This window comes from Oscarella lobularis, chromosome 1, assembly GCF_947507565.1.
Source record: "Oscarella lobularis chromosome 1, ooOscLobu1.1, whole genome shotgun sequence".
Lineage (NCBI taxonomy): Eukaryota > Metazoa > Porifera > Homoscleromorpha > Homosclerophorida > Oscarellidae > Oscarella > Oscarella lobularis.
The window spans coordinates 2,572,346-2,595,167 of record NC_089175.1 but is presented as its reverse complement, the minus strand read 5'-3'; the positions used below and the strand labels follow the sequence as shown (position 1 = coordinate 2,595,167).

Genomic DNA, 22,822 nt, shown 5'->3' with positions numbered 1-22,822 from the left:
TTGTACCTGTACGTTCCGGCAGGGCAGATGATAGGCTCTAACGTTGAATCTGCACATTGGAATCCGGCTGGGCACGTTTTACAGGAAGCCGATTTGGTAGCGTTGGCATACGATCCGTGCGGACAGGGAAAGCACTGCTCATTCTCGCCAGGACTGTAGTGACCTCGAAGGCAAGGAATCGGCGAGTGACTTCGACGTGGACATTCATGTCCTAAAACAAAAAAAACGTTGTTCATTTTTTCTTCACCCACAATCGCGTGAACTTTTACCTGAAGGACACGGACTGCATATGTGAAGCCCGCTGTCATTTGCATAGTGCCCCACAGGGCAGGGAATCGGCGCCTGCGTTTCATTGTACGGACAATGATGCCCCCTCGAGCAATCCGTACACGACATATTGCTTCCTGACGAATATGTACCGGGTGCACAAGACGACGGTAGAATATCTGTCCGAGGGCACTCATTGCCAACTGGACAAAGAGTGCACGACGTTAAACCCTCCAGACTGTACGTTCCAGACGGACAGGGACTCGGCGACGAGCTCGGAGTAGGACATTCGTTTCCCGCCGGACATTTTTGACACTCCGTCGCGCCAGGTGTATCGGCGTAGTATCCTTCCGGGCAGATTCGGCACGCGGAAGAGCCTGAAATACTGAAGGAACCTGGTTGACATATTGAAGGACTGTAGCTAATGATAGAGCAACTGTGTCCCGCTGGACACGTCAGACACTTTTGACTTCTTGTTACATTGGAATACGTCCCATTCGAGCAGACTTCCGGTTCAGTCATTCCTTGTCGAGGACATTGGTTGCCTTTTGGACAGTCGATACACGACGCACTGCCGTTGTAAACGTACGTTCCCGGCTCGCATATAACCGGTCCCGCAACTGGGTCGCTGCATTGGTGCCCAGCCGGACAAGGCACGCATTGTGTCGCTTGTTCCAACGAATACGTTCCCCGCGGACAGAGTCGAGGATTTTCAGACTTGACGGAGCAGAAGTGTCCTCGAGGACAGCCGTGACACTTCAGCGAGCCCGTTTCGTTCGAAAAGAAACCATCAGAGCATTCGAGAGGAGACGTCAATCCTTCTTCTGGACATTGATAGCCCACGTAGCAAGGCAGGCAATCGCCGCTAGTTCCATTGAACGAAAACGTTCCCGGATCACAGGGAACGGGTTCGATCGACGAATTGGAGCACTGGTGACCAGCAGGACAGTCGAAAAACGTTGCCATTCCCTTGCGAGGACAGTACGCTCCACTGGGACACGAGAAACAATAGCGAACTCCCCCTGGCGAGTATTTTCCAACAGGACACTCCGTCTTTTCCGTACGATCGACACATTCGAAACCTTGCGGACATCTCGTACAGGACGTCTGGCCCGATGAGCTGTAGAAACCGTTTATGCAGTCCGTGGGCGATTGATCGACGCGGGGGCATTCTTTTCCCGCGGGGCAATCGAGGCACTGATCTTGGCCTGCCTGGGATTGATACTGTCCAGCGTTGCATCTCGTGCAGTTCAACGATCCGCTTGAACTTATGAAACCCGGCTCACATTCAATAGGTAGAACATCAGGAAATGGACAGTTCGATCCGGCCGGACAAAGAGTGCAATTTCCTTGACCCGACGACTCTTGATAATATCCAGGCGGACACGTCGTGCAGGAACGCGATAGAGCTTGACTGTACGTTCCCTCTGAACACTGAACGGGAACGCTTGCGACGTCGGGGCACCTAGAGCCAGCTGGACAGTCTTTACAGTTCGCCGAGCCGGTTTTCTCTTGATACTGACCAAGCGGACAGCCTGTACAATTCGCCGATCCGGCGCCGCTGTACGATCCTGCTGGACAGACGCGACAACGTAAGTCCTTGAAGAATGAATACTCTCCGGGTTTGCATTGAGTCACCGTTCCGTTTATACATGAAAATCCGGCCGGACAATCCGTACAGCTTGTCGACAACGCCGAGCTATACGTTCCATCAGGACACAAACGTGAAGCATTTCCAAAAGGACAATAATTATTGATAGCACACGGTTCACAGTCGCTTGCACCGTCTTGATCGCTGTAGAATCCAGCAGCGCATTCTTTGCACGTCGAATAGCCAATCTTGCTGTAGTAACCCCTCTCGCAAATGACGGGAGATGAGCTGGGGTCCAGACAAGAGAACCCCGCCGGACATCGAGTGCAGTCATGGGAACTGACATTGTCGCTGTACGTTCCATTGGGGCAAGCAAGAGGGGCGCTGGTCGCGTTCAAAGGACAGTGCGCTCCTTTGGGACAGTCCAAACAGGCGGAGCTTGCCGCCAACGAATATTTTCCCTTTCCGCAAGAAATAGGGTAGGTAGACGCATTGGAGCAATCGTAGCCGGCTGGGCATGATATGCATCTGGCTAGCGCTCCTGGACTATAGTAGCCGTTGATGCAAGGAGCCGGCGGCTTGGCTGGATCGTTACACTCGTGACCAGGTGGACATGGAAGACATGAGATCTGTTCCAAACCAGGATAGTAACCAGAAATGCATCTCTAAAAGAAAAGAAAATATTAGAATAGCTAATTAAGACGACACCTCTCCTCAGAAAGGAAAATATTAGGATTAATACATAAATAGACCACGCCTTGGAAACAGCATAACAGTGCCAATACGGTATGCATGTATGTATATATATATTATATATATATATAAATTTGGCGAATTTCAATTTTAATTTTTCTCTTACCTCCGGCTGTGAAGCAACGTCGGGGCAGACGAATCCAAGAGGACAGTCTTCGCACACAGAACTTCCATTGAGTGAGTATGTCCCCTGTTGGCACCTGATTGTCGATGTGCTGTTCGGACAAGCGAATCCACTTGGACACGCACTGCACGTCACCGCGCCCTCAAAGAGACTGATCGTTCCAGAGGAGCAAACCTTTTGAAAAAAAAATTCTCCAAGGCAAGCAAAATTAATGTTGCTCCTTACCTGACATGTCGATTCGTTAGAAGCCCGAATCAATGCCGATGACGTGCCTTTGGGGCACGGAGTCGGCGGATTTTCGCGTCCCAAGCAACTAAAAGAAAGGGAATTTTTTTCGTCAAACATGCATATGCCATGGACACATCCTACGCATGATGAATCGCTAATGACTACAGATAAAGAACGAATAGGAATACTCTACGTCCTCGTTTCGTACTGTAGCAACGAGGATCGCTAGCTCTATTCCCATCTGTTGACGCCCCTGTGCCAAAAAGGTGCGATTCGGCCCCTTCTCCCACAATTAGCGACGAAACGAGAGCAGAGGCATGCGAGCGACTTCGCTAAATCGTCGATAGCCGCTAAATCGACGGCGATCGATCGAATCGCCCTTAGCGACCGCTCTCTGTTGTTAGAAACTGGCGCCGAACGGGGAGAAGCCGTACGCGTCGAGCGATTTAGGAGAACGCGTTTCGCTCGAAAAAGCGACTAGCCAAAGTGACTTACTAGTGCCCGGCTGGGCAAGCGAGACATCGCTGGGAGATGGAGTCGAAATAAAAGCTGGACGAGCAGTTCTCGAAGCACGAGGCACAGCAATCGCACGCGATCGTCTCGTTGCCGCTTTGCGAGTCGCCCGAACCGCCCGAACCGCCCGAACCGCCCGAACCGCCCGAGCCGCCCGATCCACCTGATCCGCTCGGATCGATCGTCGAGTTCGTCGTCGAACTCGTCGGCGGTGCCGGCGACGTTTGTGCTGGAGAGAACGTCGACGTCAAATCGGACTGCGCGAGATTAGGGATAAAGCGATTTAGCTACCGTTTAGTGGCGATCGTAGGTTGAAGAGAAATAGAAGAACGATGAGCCAACGCATCGTGGCGATGGTCGCGTTTTTCCTCCCGAGTCTACCGGAAACGCAGCTCTAAACCCGACGCTTTCTCTTCTTTCCCTTTTCAACGTCGTCGAGTTGGTACGCTCTACGAATCGTCTCGTTCTTGAGAGACTTCCAGGCTGCTCGAGAAGGTGTGAAGTTTGGACGCGCTACTCCGCCTATGGCGATGACGTAGGTTGTCATGGGGACATTCGTCGTGGCCTAAATATAAACGGACAACAATCTCCCCTCCAAGCGGCGGCCACATAGCGACAGCTCTCAATAAACAGTCATTTGCAGACTCGCGAAGCTTTAGAAAAACAGCCGAAAGAAGCGGAACTACTCTACTACCATCGAGCAAGCTGCAAGAGGACTGGCATCATGGGAAAGAAACATGATCAACATATCGTCGCATGTGTACAGTATTCGTCGCGCACTGACGATAACGTCCGGGATCTAGGCCACGCCTCTTTACTCACAAAATGAATTCGTATTTTTGCTCTTTGCTGCTCGTTCTCCTTCTGCACTGCGCCGTCGCTCTGGACAACGGCGTAGCCTTGACCCCGCCTCTCGGCTGGGACACTTGGTGCACCCAGGGCCCTTGCGGCCGCGACTGGTGCTCGGCCGAAGAGGTGCAGAGCGCCGCAGACGAGCTCGTTGCAAACGGAATGCAAGCAGCCGGCTACCAGTACGTCATCATAAGCGACTGTTGGGCCGACACGCGTGATCCCCACAACTCGTCTCTCACTGCCGACAAGACGCGTTTTCCAAACGGAATCAAGCCAGTGTGCGATTACATTCACAAGAAGGGTCTCAAGTGCGGTATCTACACGGATCTCGGTACGAATACGTGCAGTAAGGGAGGACGAGATCACGCCATACCGGGAAGCTATGGACACTACAAGCAAGATGCACAGACGTTCGCTGATTGGGGTATTGATTTCGTCAAAGCCGATTTTTGCAATACCATAAAAGGCGACAACGATCCTCATAAATTGTATAAAGAATTTTCCGACGCCCTCAATGCCACAGGTCGTCCCATACTATTCAACTCGTGCGAATGGGGTCTCGATAAACCGTGGGAATGGATGGCGCCCATTGCGAACACGTGGCGCACGGGACACGATCACGCCGACGAGTGGAGCAATACGGCGAGTGTAATCGAAATCAATGCCAATTTGGCGTCGTACGCGGGTCCCGGTGCTTGGAATGACGCCGATTTTATCATGGTTGGCGGGGAAGGGTGCACGGACTTTGCCGTGGGACATCGATGCCCTGGGCAAACGGATACCGAATATCGAACGTCGTTTAGCCTGTGGGTTATCATGGCATCGCAGATCATCGTAGCGACGGAAATTCGTAATATGAGTGCTTTTCAGAAGGAGGTGTTGCTAAATAAGGAGCTATTGGCTGTGCATCAGGATCGGCTCCGAAAAGCGGGACAACGGGTTGGCTTCGCCAATTGCAGCCAGTCGAAGGTTTGCCAAATATGGGCAAGGAATGTGACGAGTGGCGTCGCCGTTGCTCTGTATAATTCGGATAAGGTTGCTCACGACATAACGTTCAGTTTTGCTACAGTGGGAATACACAAGACTCCGGTCGCTATTCGCGATTTGTGGGCTCATACCGATTTGGGTCACTTCAGTGGAACATCGTATACTGGAAAAGCCATCCCGTCTCATGGAACAAATATGTATCTTCTCAGCATGCCTGAGACAGTAACCAACTATTAATTAAATGCTGACTCAAATGTGAACGTGCTCGTGTATTAGTACCTTCTTGTGATCCGTGGTCTTTCTTTCTTATAGTATAATATACCACACTTGCAATAAACGTCTGCAGCGCTTGTGTATTGAGGCAGAGCTGAATTATTAAGTATGTATTATAATGATTCCTTATTTATTGCAAAAATTACAGCAATCAAGAACAGACGAATATTTCAAGACCCCCAGACAACGTCTCCGGATCAGCAGCCAATTCCAAGCCTAATTTTTTTGCTCGGAACACTTGTCGCACTTTCATCTAATTAAATAAATGAAAGGAAACAAACTGCAACGAACCTTCGTCATCTTCCGATTCGTAGACAACGTCAACTCTTTATCGAACAAGCGAGGATCTTTCGAAGGCGTCTTCAAAAATCGCGATCTTTTTTCGTCGTTGCATTCGACGATCATTTTCTACCTGAACCCGTGCATCGTCGTTTCCCGGTTCTTATTCGTCCAATTCGAAATCGTCTCCGTATTTAGTTGTCTCGAACTCTTCCGCGATGCGACGATGCGAGTCGTCGGACATCTTTGATCGGCGTGCGCTACAATCGCGACGCGTGCTTGATTCCATCATGATTCCACGTCATTCTCTTTCTCTTCGACTCTTCGGAATCGTTCTCGCGTTGTTCGAGCTTTGAGTAGACCACGAGGTTCTTCTCCGCCATCTTGAAGTTGTCGCGTTGTTTCTGATGCGCGGGTATCTTATGCAATCAATAGTCAAAACCGGTTTGAAACCGGTTTGCGTTTGGCGCCTCGATATTTTTGAACCAATGAGAGCGCTAGGTGAGCCCACGTGACTTCAACGGACCAATCAACACGCTGGGCGGGGCTACGCTGTTCAAAAGCGAAGCGCACACCGATTTCCACTCAGTTGCGGCTGAGGGTGGATGCGTCGCGGTTCGCTGCGTCTCGTCCTTGATCGGACCGGCTCGGGGGAAGACAAAAGGCAAGTCTGGGTTGTCGGATCAGCGTGGCCCACGGTTTATCCGTGCCGGAGCCTGTAGGCAGGGCGAAGGGGGGCTTCGGCCTCGGTACGCGCACTGGGCGGAATGGTCGCCAATGTCTTATTGCTGCCGAACAAGTACGGCCCGCGCTAGGCTCGAGCGGGCACGACTGTATTCTGTTAAACACAAAAGAAAGAACAGACAGAAAGCAGAAAAGAGATATTGAAGGGGACGGGAACAGACAGGGGAAGGGGGATGCATGCATAGAGTCAATAGATTAATTAGAGAAAAATCGAATGTCAGTGTCATGAGGACCCAAGCGATCACCCACCGTAGACCCCGGGACGAGAAGCGTTACCTTGCGAAGAAGGATTTGCGCATTCAAGCGCTGCAGGCACGACTTGGAGGGGGTGTCGCAAGCGGTCTGGTTGCCGGCACTTATCTCACCCAAGGCACGATTAGACGGCGGATGACCTGGCTCAGGAGACTTCGACTTGGGCATTGCACTGCCTTTCCTGTCGACTTCTACAAACAGCGGTCGGCCGGTCTCCACTTCCACAAGGCCCGGTTCTTCTCAGGAAGACATACCGAAGGCTTTGGTACCAACGAGCCGGGGGACTCGGTATCAGGGGCCGACTCTCGTCCAGGCGGTACTGAATGGAGTGGCCGAGGACCCGCAACTCGCCCTAAATTTTTGGAACGGGTGGTCATCGTTTTTCGGTGGCTGCCTTGGGCTACGAAGCGTCCGAACCTCCACGCGGTGTAGCCTGGATAGCGCTAATACGGACGCAAATCAAAAGGTACGTACAAAAATGAATTTTCAGTATCTTATTTTGCGTTTTTAGAATCGTTTCGGCATCTTCGAGTTCGACGAGGGGCACGAAAAAACAACGTGAAGACTTTATTGTACTCAGTGCTAGTGCTTGTTATGTTCTCGTATGTTTGAGTTTTTAATAAAAAGTAAACGTTTTACTACACCTACATTCGTTGCACTTGAATTCGGTAGCGCGATCATCAATCCGGGAAACGCGGCCACTTTGCGACGACTGAAGTCGTTTTGCGTCTGAAGACGGGCTAGAGCGTAAACTAAGGGGCAAACGTCTTTAGAGTCGCGTAATTGGAGCTCTCTGATCGATGGAGCAGTTCTAATTGTTAGTCATATTGCTCTTGGATTGCATTGACACCAATGCAAGTATTAGTAAGATGTTTTCATTTGTCAGTAGAAACCTGAAACATTGAGCAACTCTGACATGCTTCTGCGCAACACGTTTTTCACTAGAACATCAATTATGCAGAGCCCAATGACAATTGAACAGCAAAGAGAACATGGACTACGGTAGAAAGTATTTGGGGGTCTTGTCTTGGTACCGATGAGAACCCCAGGACCTTTGAGCAAATTCGGAATACGAGCCAAACCTAAGACGGCACGTTAATCAACTAATAATGACACTGCTAATATCAAAACTTACGTTTCAGGAAAGCGGATCCTCTGAGGAACGTCTGAAGGATTAATACTAATTTTATCGTTATCCTTTTCATCAGGTGATTCCGGGATTCGAAACTTTGCAAGCTGAGTCTCAGTGTCGCTCAATCCACCGTGGGATATCCTTGCATAGCCAAGTCTAGAATAAATACTCTTTTGGCAATACTCTGGACAAACTGGTTGCTTATAAATACCTTATAAGCTTCTTGTAAAATATGTACTGACACCATCTATTTCGATCAGTGTTGTCTATATCCTAGCAAGAATGATAGCAATTTGGCGCACGTGCAAAATGATAAGTCTCTTCCTTACCTTGACCTTTCCTACTCTGACAAGTTGGTGATAATCTCGACTGAACGGTGCTGACGTCACATAGCCCAAGAAAACAGCAGGATTCTCGCTGCACAGAGAAAGAAGAAGTCTTTCTGAAAAGGCAACGGTTTAAATCGATTGCTCACAAGTTGGATAAAATTGTTGACAATGCTTCTGCTTGAAGTTTGCGATCCAAGTCATCGACGTCGTTTCCCATGTGAACGACAACGAAATCGGTCAAGTGGCCACTGATATTGAGAGTAGCACTGATAGCAGGAGCTAATTCTCCTAAAAGAATCACCCCATCAATGTGAACGTCTAAGCAGCCAAAGAGAATGTACTTCACCCTCAGGCGACGGAAGTAGGTGATGCTCAGATTTGATGATCGGGTGTTTGGAAAGTAGTACGGCTCTATATGAAGCAGAATTTATTCACTTGGATTCAAGTCAAGAGCTCACTTTACCCCCAGGTGTGTTTTCTCGTTGCCGGCCCAAAATCAGCATACATGCCAAGCCGTTCTTCCAGCCACATCGTTAGATCGTGACTATGAAGAAATGGCCTCGACGCGTCTGTCTCTAGTAGGCCAACAACGTCGGCCCCTAATACATATTTAACAAGGAAGTTGAATCAGTTAGGCTTCGGAAACGTGCCTGTGTTGTTGATGAGCTGAGCAGCTCTTTCAAAACTCGGCCAACCTTGATTGTCGTAGCAAAAATGTATTGTCCATATCATGGCCGTAAATTCCCTCTGCTCTTCCTATTGGCAAGATTTGGGGGTTACTAAGAAAGACGTGTAGGGCTCACCTTCTCCGGCTTCACGTAACTAAAACGCTCATATCTGACAGCCAGTCCAGTAAGAGCCACAAGAACAAGCAAAAGTAATGCTACACTGAAATAGTAGACTACAGACTACGCATTCACTTCTGACCCCACCTGGTCTTGTTCCATAGGCAAAAAATCGTCTATCCGAAGCCCCGCGACTTTCTGTCCTCTTCAAAGGCTCCTTGCCTCCCCTTGCCTTGCTTCTTCCAATAAAAAGAGCGAGTCCAGCAACGCCCATCATGACGAGCCCCATAACGATTCCCGTTTGCTCCCTGGCTATCGTTCCACCGACGGGCACAAAATTATAAGCGACGACCCAAACGGCGGCGAGAATCCAAACGATGTATACTAGCATGGCTAGAGTCATCGTTCTCGCGGGAGGCAATCCCATAACCGACTGAATAACGTACGGCCACAGGGAAAAAACGTATAAACCAATAATGAGCCCGCCCATAAAAGCAATGTAAGTGTTGGCATAGTACAGAAGAAGACCGCCGCCCAAGCCAATTATCCACCACAATTTTGAACGAAATAGGATCGTTGGAGATAGTAGAGATAGACTAAATGCCAAGGCGACAATCACGGCACCACTGAAAAATACATACAAATTTATACGTATATATGTATGTATAAATAATTTTTTCACCCCCATGGATTTGGTGGTGGGCCCGAATTTGGTAGCCCAGTGACGACCCATCGCGAGAGTAGCGACGCTTCGCTAAATAGCCAGTGAGTTAGAAAGAGCATCGAGCCAAAGCCAATAGCGGCGAGGGACCACGTGGGCGAGCTAATCTCTTCGAGCTGTCTACTCATCTTCTGCTGTTTTCCTTTTTCTGGACTTTCAGAAGAGTACAAGCGTTCGACAACGGCTAGAAGACCGAGGACGATGACGATTGTATTGAAAGTGTCGCTCGCCCAGACAGCATTGAGCGACGTCCACCACACACGGATGGCTAACAGGAGAAAATGACCCAAAAGAAAGCCCCACAAACCTTGAAATCTAGAAACAGAAATATTAATGTTATGGCAGTTATCACGTGACAACTTTAATTTTAATCTAATTAAAATCACGAGTACCTTTGCTTCGGAGAAGTCGAGTGCCACGAGGCGCAAAGTGCCAAATTTGACGCCGCATTCCCGAGCGATAAAATGGTGAGACGACGAATGAGAGTCGATGACTGATACGAGGCCAGACTGAGAACGGAGAGAATTTGAAGCACGGCGAGTCCGCGATTCGTAAACACGAAACGACGCAGCGGCGACAAGCCGAGCAAGGCGGGAGACAAGAGAAGTGCAATCAAGACCTCATATCCGGTTATGTCGAGTTCATTCAAAGGAAAGAACCAGATGAGAGGAGCAAGGGCATAAAAGAGAGACCACCACACGTATCCTGCAGGAAATAAAGGAAATTTTTTGAAATCAGGAGAGAAATCGAATTCTGCAGGAATTTCGTTTCTTTTAGCCTAATCCCCATTTTTTATCGTAGCACGATGCGACTGGCGAGTCTACTTTGTTGCAATAGGTTTACCGAGTATTGTCTCGGAGGCGAGGCTGCCCAGTTCGGCGAGTCCTTCGACGAATTCTTCGATTTCTTGCACGTCTGCGACGCTTTCGCCGTCGTCCGAGCGCGACGAGAGCACGGCACTTTCGGGCACGTCCTGAAACTCGTCGCCGACTTTGAATAGGGTGCTCTGAATGCGATGGCGAAGAGCTTTGACTTTGGGCGGCTTCATCTCTCCGCTCTTCTAGCGCGCGTGCGTGATTAGCCGGGAAACGCGCTTACTCACCGCGTCCCTTCTTTTTTGCTGACAGGCCCGTTTCTACGAAGTGATACGACGTGATCAGCGTTTCAGTGGCTTTCCCGTCACCGATTTCAAGTCCTTCGCTTAGAAAAAGCCGCCTTCTTCGTCTTCCGGGCGCCACGGTCACAAAACAAACCAGAAGACAATGTTCAAAACGCCGACATTCGGAGGCGCGGGACTCACCGGCAACAGTAAGTACCGATCGCGCTACAGTTTCAATCGGGGGCCCCCTTTCGAGCGAACGTTTTCCCACAGCAGCGCTCTCGGGCGGCGGCCTCTTCGGTCAAAACAAATCGTTTGGAACGGGAACGACGGGACTGGGAACGACAGGATTGGGCGGAGCCTCGGGATTCGCCGCCGGTGCCGGCGGCGGCTTCAGCGGCGGCACCGGCACCCTAGCGGGAGGAACGGGAACCGGAGGCCTATTCGGACAACAGCAGCAACAGCAACAACAGACAAGTCAGACAGGGGGCCTGGGCGGATTTCAACTCGGCGCCGGCGGCGGCACTGGCGGACTTTTTGGTGCCAATACAGGAACCAATGTCTTTCAGTCGCCTCAGCAACAGCAGAGCCAAGCAGGAGCCGGACTCTTTGGGCAGAAAACAGGAACAGGTAAAAAAGGAGTTTCTGTATTTATTATTATTATTATTCTGTATTTATATTTTTTTCTATAGGTCTTTTCAGTGGTAGTAGTGGAAGTGGGACTACGGCTGGTACAGGACTCTTCGGACAGCAGTCTCAGTTGGGTGGACAGGCGAGTGCGTTCAGCGGTGGAACGAGCTCTTTTAGCTCTGGAGCCACTGGTGGTGGCATATTTACAAGTGGTACGTTGAATTTGTTGATTAGATATAGGCTCAACGCTAATCGATATCTTAGGAGGAAGTTTCAGTGGGCAGCAAGCCGGTCCTGGAACTCCTGTAAAGTTCAAGGTTTGTTATGACGATTCGCGGAGCAGCGGGGGAAAACGACGTTTTTTTATTAGCCTGTGCATGGAACTGATTCGGCACCGTCAAAGATAGGCGGATACGTGCAAACTATTACAACGGCTTTGCAAGCTATATCGGGCATGAAAGAATATGAGAACAAATCATTCGAGGCAAGTGGAACCTGATAAATTAATTTTCTCTTAATTAATCGAGTTAGGAACTGAGAATGGAAGATTACCAGTTGAATCGACGAGGACCGCAGGCTGGTGGAATGTTTGGTCAGCAGTCGCAGCTAGGAGGAGTAGGAGGAGGTGGCTTAGGAATGGGCGGTCTTGGAACAGGAGGTGGCTTCGCACAGCAACAGCAGCAGTCGCAACAGACTGGCCTTGGCGGTAAATCATATCTTTATAAGCGTATTATGTCTATGCTTGATACTCGGCTTGTGCGTTTCAGGTGGGCTGTTTGGACAGCAGAATCAAGGGGGGTTGTTCAATCAGCAAAACAAGACCGGTGGGCTATTTGCAAATCAAACTACTGGTGGGGGTCTATTTACTGGGACAGTTGCGCCTGCCGGTGGCGGACAAGCGGGATTAGGTCTGCCGGTAAGCAAAACGATTTCATACTCGTCGTGGCAAAAATGATGATTCAGCAGACTGGAGGTATGTTTGGACAGCAGCAACAGCAGCAACAGAGTGGACTTGGACTCACTTTGGGTGGAGGCCTTCAGGTACTAATAAATTCCTCTCCAATTCAAACCTAAATGATGGTTTTGCGCGAATAGGGAGGCGGTGGCGCTAATCTCTTCAACAATAAACCCGGCGGATTATCCTTGGGAAACACTGGACTTGGCCAAGGCGAGAACACATGCTACTTTATATTCAAATTTTATGTATGACAATTTTGTTCTCTCTCCTAGGACTTCAACTCGGGACGAGTACGAGCGGCAACGCCTTCTTCGGAAACCAAACCACCGGAACCGGAGGTCTTCAACTCGGCGGCGGACTCGGCGGCGGACTCGGCGGAGCGAGTTCTTTTCAGCTAGGCGGAAACGCGGGCGGTCTCGGTCTCGGCGGCATGTCGGGAGGAGGTGGAATATTCAATAAGCAAGGAACGGGACTCGGCCTCGGACTGGGAACATCGCAAGCATCAGGTACATTTTATTAGAAACCCCCCCTAAAAGTTTTTATTAGATTTTTTTATACAGGGAGTCTCGGTCTCGGTGGCGGACTTAAACTAGGCATGGGAATGAATCAGGCTGGAGGCGGTGGAGGTCTGGGAGGTCTGGGAGGTCTGGGTGGACTCGGTGGCACCAGTAGCCTAGGTGGCCTGTCGTCCGGCGGGGGTCTTGGACTGCAGAGTAGCTCGGGACTCGGTCTCGGCTTGGGAAATAGTGGAGTGGGAGCCGGAATGACTGTCGTGCCTCAGCAAGAATTATTGAAATTGCAGCTCCAAGCGCTGAAGAATTCGCCGTTTGGCGATTCGCCGCTCTTTAGAAACGCAGTGGAGGTACCCAAAGCGACATAAGAAGAGTTAACGCATCTTTTGGAACGTTTTTTCTCTCTTTCTTTTTAGGAAGCGAAGAAAACTCCTGGGTCGTCTACGGGTAATTCTGCGACGGCGGCGGCGACGACTTCGTCGCCTGTCAGTCAGGCGAGCCCGGCGTCTCACTACAAACTCATGCCTCGTCCGGCGGCTCGCATCAAACCGCGTCGAATCGTTCGAAAATCTCATCTTTTTGAAGTCGCAGACAACGACGACGAATGGGATTTGTCGAAGATGAAGCACGATATGCTCGTTCCCAGGAAGAGCGTGAAGACGTTGGTCATCAAGCCAAAATCGACACCAGACGTAAATCTCGTAGTCCAAAACGCAACTTGACGTACATAGATCGTTTTAGAAGAGCGTGACCTTCAATACGAGTCAATCAGGGGCTTCTCCTTCGGTCGGACAGTCCGCCACCGCCGCGACGTCGACGTCATCCAACGCGGCTCTTTCCGCGCTCATAACTCCAAAGAAGAACGGTCCCGAAGTGGCCAGCAGCACGCCGAAGACGACGTCAGGCGGAAATCTCTTCTCGGATACGTGAGCCACAGAAATTTCAATAGAACCGGCTTTGCTCAGTCTTTTGTTTTTCGCAAGTTTTAGTTATACTCCGTCTGAGAGCACCGTTGGAGGGCTGGCGGAGCCTCCTACGTTCGCTGGATTCACTCCCGCTGCGTCTTCGGCGACCGGAGACGAGAGCATTCTCTCCGGAGCGAGTCCGTCTGGCGCCGATTCGGTGGGTGGAACGGGAAAAGTCGATCCGACGACGGGCATCACTTTGACGCGGCCCGGTTATTACATGAAGCCGTCGTTGGCCGAATTGCAAGCGTTGGCTCCGTCCCACGATTCGTCTGGGCCCATCGAAGTGGACGACTTCAAGGTAGGAAGAGAGGGATACGGATACGTCGTTTTCGAAGGGAAGACGAATGTTCGCGGATTGAATTTGGACGAAATAGGTGAGATTTTTAATTTATTAGATCTTCGCTTTTCTTTGAAAACTAATCTTTTTTCAGTTCATATAAGACGTAAAGAAATTTGCGTCTATCCCGACGACGACGTCAAGCCTTCCTGTGGCGAAGAATTGAACAAACGCGCGTTTGTGTGCCTCGAAAAGACGTGGCCAATTGATAAATCGACGCGAGAAGCAATCAAGGCAAAAACTCTGAAACCCAATGAAGTTGGCTCTCATACAATATTCTTTCTTTAGGATCCTGAACGACTCGCATCAATGCGCTATTCTGACAAAGTGGAGCGTCTAACGGCGAAAATGGGCGCGACATTCATTGACTACGAACCTGGAAGCGGAGCGTGGACTTTCAAGGTAGACACGGCATGCGTTTTTTGTCTATCTATTCTCACAGGCGTTCTTCCTTATAGGTGGATCACTTTTCCAAGTATGGCCTCGTTGACGAGGATTCCGACGAGGAAAATGCGGTTGCCAAGAAACGTCAGAAAGGAGAAGCGGCGGCGGCGGCTGCCAATCAGCAGCCGAAGCCGAAGCCGGGTCAGACTCAAGCGTCTTCCGCTTTCCCGCCAGCCGAACCTATCCCGTCACAAACTGAAACTCCTCTCATATTGGACGACGACACTGAAATGAAAGACTCCGCTGACGAGAGCGACGACGAGGATTCCTTTGCAGAATCCTTTCACATGGACGACGAAGACGTTGACGACGACGACGAACAAGTCGTCAAAGGACAGTCGGAGAAGACGGCTGCCGCTCTCAAGATCAACCCGCAGCATTTTCAAGTGATGAAAGCGTCGTTCTTTGGCGACGAAGACGACGACTATGCGGAAATGCAGCTCGGCAAAGAAAACCGACTTCCTCCCCTGTTTCCAACGGGGAAATCGCCTGGATTCGTTCCGTGGAAACAGACGACGTCGAGCGTCCAACGTTTGGTTCAATCGCCGATACCGTTGGGTGCGACTCTCTCCCCGGCGTCGTCCCTTCTCAGCGTTCAGAGAATGGACGTCTCCAGCCGACCGCCACGTGGAATTCCTCAGCAATCGTCTCGTTCCTTCCGCGCTCATGCCGCTACCCTGACTCGAGAGAAACGCGTCATTACGCCCGTGCCGTGGGAGGAGAGCTTCTTTAGGAAGTTCCACGATCCCGCGAGCGAATCGGGACGTCAATGTCTTATCAAGGACACGGCGGCTTTCATGGGACGATCGTTTCGCGTCGGGTGGGGTCCCAACGGGATTTTGGCGCATCTAGGCTCGTCGCTCGCACCGACGGCGACGACGAAGAAGAGCTCCGACGCCGATATGTCGTTTACCATCTTCGGACCGAAGTCGTCCGCTGGAGCAGCCTCTTTGCGGCATTCGCCGTACTATACCGTGACGCTCGAAAGAGTCGTCATATCTCCGACGATGATTCCAGCGTCTCCAAACATAGAGGTCTAGATCATACGTTGTTTGACGTTTAGTTACTTTGTTTAGTAAACTTTGTGTGCGTGTTGTGTTTTAGGCTCATTTTCTGCCTGCATTGGACGTCGCCTTTCGACACAGCGGACAGCACTTGGACGAGAACGGTGTTCCTCGTTTCACTGTCGCCAAGGGCGTCCAGATCATTCACGATATGACCAGTGCAGCGCAGGAAATGGCCAGAAAATTTTTACGTGAGTCATGTAGGCATTTTGCATGCGCATCGTCACTAGAGGATTTTTCTCAGATGATGAGTCGCTAGAGCAGTTTGAGTCCAACTGTCGTTTGTGTGTCGCCTTGTGGGGTCGCCTCGACGGCGTTCACGCCAACGACGAAGAGGTCGACCACGAGACGGAGGAGGCGTCGTATTTGCATCGAATCGCTCGTCGGCACGCCGTCGCTGATTGGCTGTCGATAACGGGAATGAAACGGGTCGAGTCCTCGGGCGAAAAGGTAGGCATTTTTTGTCCGCGCTTGGAACGTCTTTTGAGGGTTTTTTCCCTATTAGGACTATTTGGACAGGTTGGGCTCTTTGCTTTCGACTGAGCAAATTGGGCCGGCGTGTCAACTAGCTCAACGTCACGCCGATCACAGTCTTGCTCTGATCATCGCTCAGATGGGCGGTAGCGAGGTGTCCAAAGCGTTGTGCTTGCAACAGTTGAGCGAATGGGAGCAACTGAAAGTAAGGGAACTCGTTGAAGACGAAGTAGAGCTCCTTGAGATGTGTCTTTTAGGCGGATGCTCTAATGAATGTTGAGTACTTGAAAAAATACGCTATTTCAGCCGGACAAACGTCGTGGGATAAGTCGAGTCTACGTCATTCTATACAGACGTGCGAAGGCATGCATTGGCAAAGATGTCTGTCTCTTCATCTAAAGTAAAGTGACGCGATCTTACGAACGATTTCACTAATGCGACAATTTTAGTGTTGAATGCTCGGCTTCTGATTCAATTTCTCGCGGATTGCGCCTCTATTGCGAAGCTTTCAAGGTTTGCACTTCGCTATTTCTAGCACAAAAGAGAAAATGGTATTTTTAATTAATAAAAGGGAAAATCTGGCACCGTTGCTGCGCCGCCTCATCCGCCCTACGTAAAGAACGGCCGACTTTTGAACTTTCTTGACTCTCAAGGCTTGATGGGCACAGTCAGAGACTTATCTTTTCACTTGCTGAAACTCCATTCTAATCGCACGCACCGTTTGGAGAGAAGTCTATCTCCGGCCACCTATACGTCGCATTTCTTGGATCATGGAGTCAGGTTCGATTCTCTTAGTTAAATTTAATTTCCTATTTTGATTGGAAAGTCCTTTTCTTTTTAGCTGGTTTATTAGCTTGCTTCTGAGAGCTGTTTACTACGAGCATTTGCCTGCTTATAACTACGTTGCACTTCACACCGACTTCGCTTCGCAGTTAGAGTCTCTTGGCCTGTGGAAGTGGGCTATTTTCGTTCTTCTTCATCTGGACGAGTCTGCGGATAGGCAGCTGGCTGTTCAGCAGATTTTAACGAGACAGTGCGGCTTGGACGACGATAGCGAAGACGAAAAGTTTCTAGTTGAAAAACTGCTCGTACCAGCTGAATGGATCTTCGAAGCAAAAGTATTTATCGTACGCCTGGTTTTTTCTCTTACGGTAGTTACATGTATATAGGCTCTGAGAGCCCGTTATGATCAAAATGCGGAGAAAGAGGCTGAGTACTGCCTGAAGGGCGGCTTTTGGAATGCAGCCCATGACGTCATTATGAAAAATTTAGCTGCTGATTGCATCGTTAATGGTGCGTACGTAATTCTATCGTTGCACCTTTGCACGCGTCGTTTTAGGGAAAGAACAGTATCTTTTTGCGATGTTAGAGCAGCTAGCCGATGACAATCGAAATTGCGACATATTTGACTGGAGCAACCGCGGCGAAGTACGTTTTAATTAATAAAATTCGTTTGCGCGAAACGGGCGACTTTCTTTTAGATCATTTTGGACTATTTGAATATCAGAAGTGAAATGATGAATTTGGACGAGGTACGTACATTCGGCCAGCAGTAGAAGACCTTGCTACTGTACCTCTTTCTCAGAACGATGACGAGGATCTTAGGGAACGATTGCAAGAGCAGCTTCAGCTCTTGTGTACTCGTATGAAGGATTTCACGTGTGTCTCTTTCGAAGACAGGCTCTGTCAGAGCGAAATTAGTATGAAATGCGCAACGTTTTTGAAAACGCTCCTATTTTTACAGGTAAGAGATGTTTTTATTGATTTTCAATTGCAGGCCATACCGTTTCTATAGGACCATCCTGATGAAGACGTCGTGTTAGACGACAGTGCTCTACCGCCTCTCGCTCTTACGCCTTTCATTGCCTGTCTTCCTATGCCGGAGGACTACACTATGTCGGAATTGAGAGCGCTAACTCGAAGTTACATATCTGGTTTGGTAAAATAGCGAGAATTCTGTGTGCTGGTGCGATATGAGCATGCAAATTGAATTTCCGTCTTTCTCATGCTACGTGCATATAATTAGAATATCCTCTACCTCTAGCTTGGTTTTCTTTGTGTACGTCACTGTGGTTTTTTTCCTCGACGTCATGTGACGTCATCACGCACATGTTCAGGAAGTCCGCATCCCGTTCTTCACGAACGAGGCCCTCCGCGACGTCGACACCCGTGCACCGAAGAATGAGTCGACTAATCAAATTTGTGAACCCATTCATCTGCATCCTTGCGGGCATCCTTGCGTGGGATCGCCGAAAGAAACAAAGGCGACTCGAATCGGCGGTCTCTCCCAGTTCCACTTGCAATGCTCTGGCTTCTGCTCGCTCTCTTCTCGCCGCTCACCCTATCAGCTCCAATCGAGCACAGGGTACGCTCGCACGAGCCCTAGAACTCGTTCTGCATTGTCTCTCGTTCAGTTGCACGAGTCCATGTCGAAGTACGACACGGAGACTCTCCTTGGCGTTCCTCGCCACCGTTTGCACGAAGGTACCCGTAGTAGAACTGGTGGGTTGCCCCGATAGTAGAGCTACAAATCCAATCTAGCCCCTCCCTACGATCTAACAACACCAATGCGAGTGACCGAAGACGGTCAATACGTCAGTCACGATCTCCTAACCGATCACGCAACGACGAGACGAATCGACATGACTGCCGATCATGCGAAGCCGATTCACTTCAATTTCACCGCGTTCGGGAAAACGTTCATGTTGGAAGTGAAGACGGACACGACGTTCGTCAGTTCGAGCTTTGTCTTGGAATTGCGCGGCGACGAGCGTTCGATCATAAATCACGACGTGTACGCTTGTCACTATTCCGGAACGGTCAAGTCTCACGTGAAGTCTCGTGTTGTACTCGAAAACTGCAATGGAACGTTGGTGAGAAACCAATTTCCGGATAATTTAAGTTGATTAGCAAAAACTTGTAGGGAGGAGCCATAATGATAGAAGGCGATCACATGATTATACAGCCACTTCCTGATCATCTCGTGGAAGGCGAGCACAGTCACATTGTGACGAAACGGGGAAGTGGTATGACTGGCAATGATGACGACGGCGCTCCGATGTCTACTGCTACTTCTGTTCCTCCTACTAATAACAAGTGCTTAGTTGCGCCTACGACTACTTCTGCTACTACTAGTCCTACCCCTGATCCTCGTTTGGAGCCCATCAATGTCTTTTGTAATACGTCTAATGATACTTTGGCCGAAAAATTGAAGCCAAAGGTGGAAAACTATACCTGCAACAGGATACGGCCGGAGTCTCTTGACGTAGCGTCAAAGAGACTTCACGTTATTGAAAGCATTATCGTCATTGACCATCTGTCCTATAACATACACGGAAAAAACCTGACGATTCTTTTCAAATTTATAATCAAATTACTTCACATTGTGAGTAGAACTGAGGAAAAAACTTTCTATTTCTATTACGATTTGTTTCTCGAAGGCCTCCGGTTTGTATCACTCTAATGAACTGGACTTCAATGTTCGTCTTATACTCAAACGATGCATTGTCTTCAAAACGAAAGCGGATGAGGAAGTGCGCTGAAGTTATGTTTCAGATTTTATCTCATTGCGTTCCGTAGAAAGAGGGTTTGCGAATTAGCCAAAATTCGAAAACGAACTTGGAGAGTTTTAGCGCTTGGCAGGCGAAAATTAACAACGATGGCTTGAACCATCCTTTGCACCACGATCACGCTTTCTTGCTAACGGGGTATATTTTAAAATGAACAGTGCACTGAGAGCGCACAAACTCGCATTTCCTTTTCCTTAGAAACGGCATGTGCTTTGGACGAGAAGAAGACTGCTGGGAACTGGGAAGAGCGTGGATCGGAGGAGTATGCACAAATCAATTCCGAGCTTCCGTTAACAGCGACAAGGGCTTACAGATCGGCTATGTTCTCGCACACGAACTCGGACACAAGTATTTGAAACACGTTAAAAATCATAATTTATTATAGGAGTTTTTCTTTTTCTCTCAGCCTGGGTATGCTTCACGACGGCTCAGGCGGACAATGCCGTGCTTCTGATGGATTCGTAATGTCGCCGTCCGTCAGCGGAGCGTCGCAGATTTTCACGTGGTCTCAGTGCAGCAAAGGGTACCTGTTTGACAGAATCAAGTAAAGACGATCTATTGCATACAGCACGTTGTACGACAAATCGATTTTTGTGTAGCAACGGTGACCTGAAGTGCCTTGAGAACTGCGTGTCTGACTTCAAAGAAGGCTTTGGGCAGAAGTACTACACGTTTCCTGGAAAATGGTATACTCTAGACGATCAGTGCAATCTCGCATTTCCTGGTTCGAAATTCTGCTCGTTTATCAATCGGGTAACTAACAACTCTTTGATCTATTGGGACGACTCCGTGTATGAACATCTCCGCAGGATATCTGTCAAGAGTTGTGGTGTCAACTTCCCAACGGACAGTGCACTACAACGTTTGTCGGTGCCACCGATGGGACACCGTGCGGATCGCCCGTGCCGAGACCCACTACTGTACCAATACCGGATACGTATCCAGTAAATTCTATTCTAGAGTTGTCTAATCGATCAGGAGTAACGCCCGCTTTTCGATCGTAGGATATTTGTTTCCGTCGCAAGTGTCAAAAGGCATCTGTGTTGCCCAGCGTTATTCCCGGCGACGACCTGTGTGAACCACCACCATGTATTGAAAACTTTGACTCTGAGCCTGTGAATGGCTCATGGGGAGAGTGGAAGCCGGTAGGAGACGGCTCCGCCACCTGCGGTATCAGCTTTGTAAGAGAAGAGAGAAAATGCGACAGTCCACCGTTCGTTGCTCTTACACAAAGCTAGTACTTTTAATCTATAACGACATTCCTGTTTAGTCCTAGTAAATGCGGTTTTCCTTGCGAAGGAGACTCGATAAGACTGGGAACTCGCCGTCATGATGTGAGTACACAGACTTGAGTAGTAGTACTTATAATTTTACATGATGTGTAGCCGTGTCCAACCGAAAAGCGCATCTGGGACGACATGCCAGACAAGACTCGGGCAGAAGCATGTACAAAGCTTGGGATAGCTAAAGGAGTTTCTGATTTGCAACCCTACCCCATTGGTATACAATGACATGGTAGAATGTACAAAAAGAGCTTGACTATTATTCGGGGTGTAGATAAAACCTGCACGTTAGTCTGTATCTCTGAATCAACGGGAAAGCTCTACCGAAATGACTCTGTTGAAGAATTAGATGGACTTCGGTGCCACTCTCACACGAATGATCGGTGTTTTAACGGAAGTTGTGTGGTAAGCGAACTGTGCAATTATCTACGCTACCTCATTGATTGGTTTAGCCGGTCGGCTGCGACGACGTTCCAATGTCTGGAAAAAAATATGATAATTGTGGCGTCTGCGACGGCGACGGCTCATCGTGCTTTCAAAATAATTGCTCCTTCCCATCTGGAATACAGCAAGCCACAAACGGTAAAGTAAAATATGTCATTACTTGCTGTCTGACTTATAAGCCTTCCAAGCTTTTTTTCCCATTCACACTATTCCGGCTGGTGCGAGATTAATAATAATTAAAGAGTTCGGAGACTCCCAATTCTTGTTTCTTGGTGAGTTGAACATAGAGTGTTTTGTGAAATGCAGTTACTGAATCTATCCTTAGCTCTTAGTCACGATGATGGCAAAAGAGTTGTGATTGGCGGAACAGGTGGAGAAATTCAAATTGTTCACATGGCAGGAACGACATTTTACTACCTTCGACGTCCGGAAGTTATTGTTGGCGCACTGAGCACTCCAACAAATTGCAGCGTTACTATAGAAGCTCTAATTTACGGTGCTGAGCCTGAGGGATGCCATGCCGGCTTCTTTTATTTCTACATTATGCCTAATTCTACGGATCCTCCACCGCAATGCACGAAATATGTCTGGAGTCAGAAAGAGTCCCCGTGCAGTCAATGCGGACCAGGTACCGTAGCTAAATAACGTCTTTTGCGGGAGATAATGAAGGTATTTTTAAGGTGGTACACAAACTCCAGTTGTTGAGTGTCGTCGCACAAAAGACGGAAAACGCGTGAAGGAAAGTCGATGCTCCGATTTGTCTAAGCCGAGACCTAGAGAAAAAACGTGCTGCGGCGAGTGCAAGTAAATCCCGTTTAGCCTTTTTTATTTCTTGCTCATTTTGTCCTTTTGAAGGCGCAACGAAACGCCGTGTCCCCAGAATGTCAATTTCAAGTGGATCACGAAAAAATATAGCGAATGCAGCAAGACGTGTGGAGGAGGGAACCAGACGCGCCGAGTCGTCTGTCGCGATCTCAACACAGGTAAAAACATCGACGAGTACAATTGTTGCAAACTGAACAAGAAATCGGCGTCGAAACAATGCAACACTCAAGCGTGCTGAGGATCAACGAACTGCCTTTTTTTCCGTTTCTTTCAGTTTCAAGTGGATGTGAGTTGTCAGTAAAGCAATAGACTAGCCATGTTTTATATCTAATCGGTTAGCCAATGAGTAAGGCTTTGTCGCGGTGCTTCTAGATAGTTTTCTCAC

The 22,822-nt window shown here is 49.1% G+C and overlaps 5 protein-coding genes and 1 long non-coding RNA gene across 12 annotated transcripts in view; 3 read left to right on the top strand and 3 right to left on the bottom strand.

The window, feature by feature from the left end:
- LOC136188599 (uncharacterized) overlaps window positions 1–3,992 on the bottom strand; it is a 38,283-nt gene extending 34,291 nt beyond the window's left edge. Inside the window, exons 1-6 of the mRNA XM_065976346.1 lie at window positions 3,768–3,992; window positions 3,459–3,705; window positions 2,961–3,048; window positions 2,718–2,909; window positions 270–2,523; window positions 7–211 (exon numbers count right to left, since the gene is read on the bottom strand). Of these exons, the coding sequence (XP_065832418.1) occupies window positions 7–211; window positions 270–2,523; window positions 2,718–2,909; window positions 2,961–3,048; window positions 3,459–3,705; window positions 3,768–3,822 (3,041 nt within the window). The 5' untranslated portion in view covers window positions 3,823–3,992. The remainder of the gene's footprint in view (window positions 1–6; window positions 212–269; window positions 2,524–2,717; window positions 2,910–2,960; window positions 3,049–3,458; window positions 3,706–3,767) is intronic.
- A 309-nt stretch (window positions 3,993–4,301) lies between these two features.
- On the top strand, window positions 4,302–5,552 carry LOC136199286 (uncharacterized). Its single transcript, XM_065989465.1, has one exon. It carries the CDS (start codon window positions 4,302–4,304, stop codon window positions 5,550–5,552), a length of 1,251 nt encoding a protein of 416 aa, XP_065845537.1.
- A 131-nt stretch (window positions 5,553–5,683) lies between these two features.
- On the bottom strand, window positions 5,684–6,116 carry LOC136188676 (uncharacterized). Its single transcript, XR_010670275.1, has 2 exons — window positions 6,001–6,116; window positions 5,684–5,948 (listed from the first exon to the last, which is right to left on the bottom strand). It is a non-coding gene; the product is annotated as an uncharacterized lncRNA (long non-coding RNA).
- A 1,606-nt stretch (window positions 6,117–7,722) lies between these two features.
- On the bottom strand, window positions 7,723–10,886 carry LOC136184913 (PGAP2-interacting protein-like). The gene is made up of 13 exons (XM_065971930.1): window positions 10,674–10,886; window positions 10,223–10,535; window positions 9,792–10,145; window positions 9,257–9,735; window positions 9,128–9,207; window positions 8,975–9,080; window positions 8,788–8,923; window positions 8,671–8,735; window positions 8,471–8,612; window positions 8,325–8,412; window positions 8,207–8,268; window positions 7,999–8,151; window positions 7,723–7,945 (listed from the first exon to the last, which is right to left on the bottom strand). The coding sequence occupies exons 1-13, from the start codon at window positions 10,876–10,878 to the stop codon at window positions 7,861–7,863; spliced, it is 2,268 nt and encodes a 755-aa protein (XP_065828002.1). The 5' UTR covers window positions 10,879–10,886; the 3' UTR covers window positions 7,723–7,860.
- A 21-nt stretch (window positions 10,887–10,907) lies between these two features.
- Window positions 10,908–18,356, top strand: LOC136184617 (nuclear pore complex protein Nup98-Nup96-like). 7 transcript variants are annotated; one of them, XM_065971566.1, is made up of 30 exons: window positions 10,908–11,138; window positions 11,203–11,559; window positions 11,622–11,771; window positions 11,824–11,876; window positions 11,930–12,043; window positions 12,091–12,265; window positions 12,327–12,383; window positions 12,435–12,475; window positions 12,526–12,600; window positions 12,655–12,727; window positions 12,790–13,023; window positions 13,078–13,379; window positions 13,446–13,721; window positions 13,771–13,955; window positions 14,013–14,371; window positions 14,429–14,568; window positions 14,623–14,736; window positions 14,793–15,812; window positions 15,883–16,033; window positions 16,087–16,292; window positions 16,348–16,521; window positions 16,574–16,716; window positions 16,766–16,829; window positions 16,888–17,096; window positions 17,158–17,434; window positions 17,486–17,609; window positions 17,656–17,744; window positions 17,798–17,848; window positions 17,902–18,060; window positions 18,112–18,356. In XM_065971566.1, the coding sequence occupies exons 1-30, from the start codon at window positions 11,093–11,095 to the stop codon at window positions 18,262–18,264; spliced, it is 5,571 nt and encodes a 1,856-aa protein (XP_065827638.1). In that variant the 5' UTR covers window positions 10,908–11,092; the 3' UTR covers window positions 18,265–18,356. The 7 variants fall into 7 exon arrangements, with proteins under 7 accessions (XP_065827638.1, XP_065827629.1, XP_065827617.1 ...); XM_065971557.1 differs by having other exon boundaries at window positions 12,523–12,600; XM_065971545.1 differs by having other exon boundaries at window positions 11,206–11,559; window positions 12,327–12,475; window positions 12,523–12,600.
- A 165-nt stretch (window positions 18,357–18,521) lies between these two features.
- Window positions 18,522–22,783, top strand: LOC136184667 (A disintegrin and metalloproteinase with thrombospondin motifs 18-like). The gene is made up of 19 exons (XM_065971595.1): window positions 18,522–18,681; window positions 18,731–18,800; window positions 18,858–19,189; window positions 19,240–19,701; window positions 19,757–19,849; window positions 19,896–20,023; window positions 20,084–20,233; window positions 20,292–20,429; window positions 20,485–20,638; window positions 20,695–20,829; window positions 20,890–21,098; window positions 21,156–21,219; window positions 21,271–21,385; window positions 21,443–21,573; window positions 21,621–21,750; window positions 21,801–21,884; window positions 21,938–22,240; window positions 22,293–22,416; window positions 22,468–22,783. Exons 1-19 carry the CDS (start codon window positions 18,619–18,621, stop codon window positions 22,673–22,675), a joined length of 3,093 nt encoding a protein of 1,030 aa, XP_065827667.1. The 5' UTR covers window positions 18,522–18,618; the 3' UTR covers window positions 22,676–22,783.
- Window positions 22,784–22,822: the final 39 nt, after the last annotated feature.

Bases quoted from the DNA above. Each gene is read 5' to 3' on its own strand.
- LOC136184617 (XM_065971531.1), top strand. From the start codon at position 11,093: ATGTTCAAAACGCCGACATTCGGAGGCGCGGGACTCACCGGCAACA. The intron at 12,476-12,522 runs GTAAGCAAAACG...ATGATGATTCAG, and splicing joins AAGCGGGATTAGGTCTGCCG to CAGACTGGAGGTATGTTTGG. The intron at 16,830-16,887 runs GTTTGCACTTCG...AATTAATAAAAG, and splicing joins TCTATTGCGAAGCTTTCAAG to GGAAAATCTGGCACCGTTGC.
- LOC136199286 (XM_065989465.1), top strand. From the start codon at position 4,302: ATGAATTCGTATTTTTGCTCTTTGCTGCTCGTTCTCCTTCTGCACTGC.
- LOC136184667 (XM_065971595.1), top strand. From the start codon at position 18,619: ATGCTCTGGCTTCTGCTCGCTCTCTTCTCGCCGCTCACCCTATCAGCT. The intron at 20,430-20,484 runs GTAAAGACGATC...ATTTTTGTGTAG, and splicing joins TACCTGTTTGACAGAATCAA to CAACGGTGACCTGAAGTGCC. The intron at 21,574-21,620 runs GTAAGCGAACTG...TGATTGGTTTAG, and splicing joins GTTTTAACGGAAGTTGTGTG to CCGGTCGGCTGCGACGACGT.
- LOC136184913 (XM_065971930.1), bottom strand. From the start codon at position 10,878: ATGAAGCCGCCCAAAGTCAAAGCTCTTCGCCATCGCATTCAGAGCACC. The intron at 9,736-9,791 runs GTGAAAAAATTA...TGTATTTTTCAG, and splicing joins CCACCACCAAATCCATGGGG to TGGTGCCGTGATTGTCGCCT. The intron at 8,924-8,974 runs GCACGTTTCCGA...AATATGTATTAG, and splicing joins TCAGCTCATCAACAACACAG to GGGCCGACGTTGTTGGCCTA.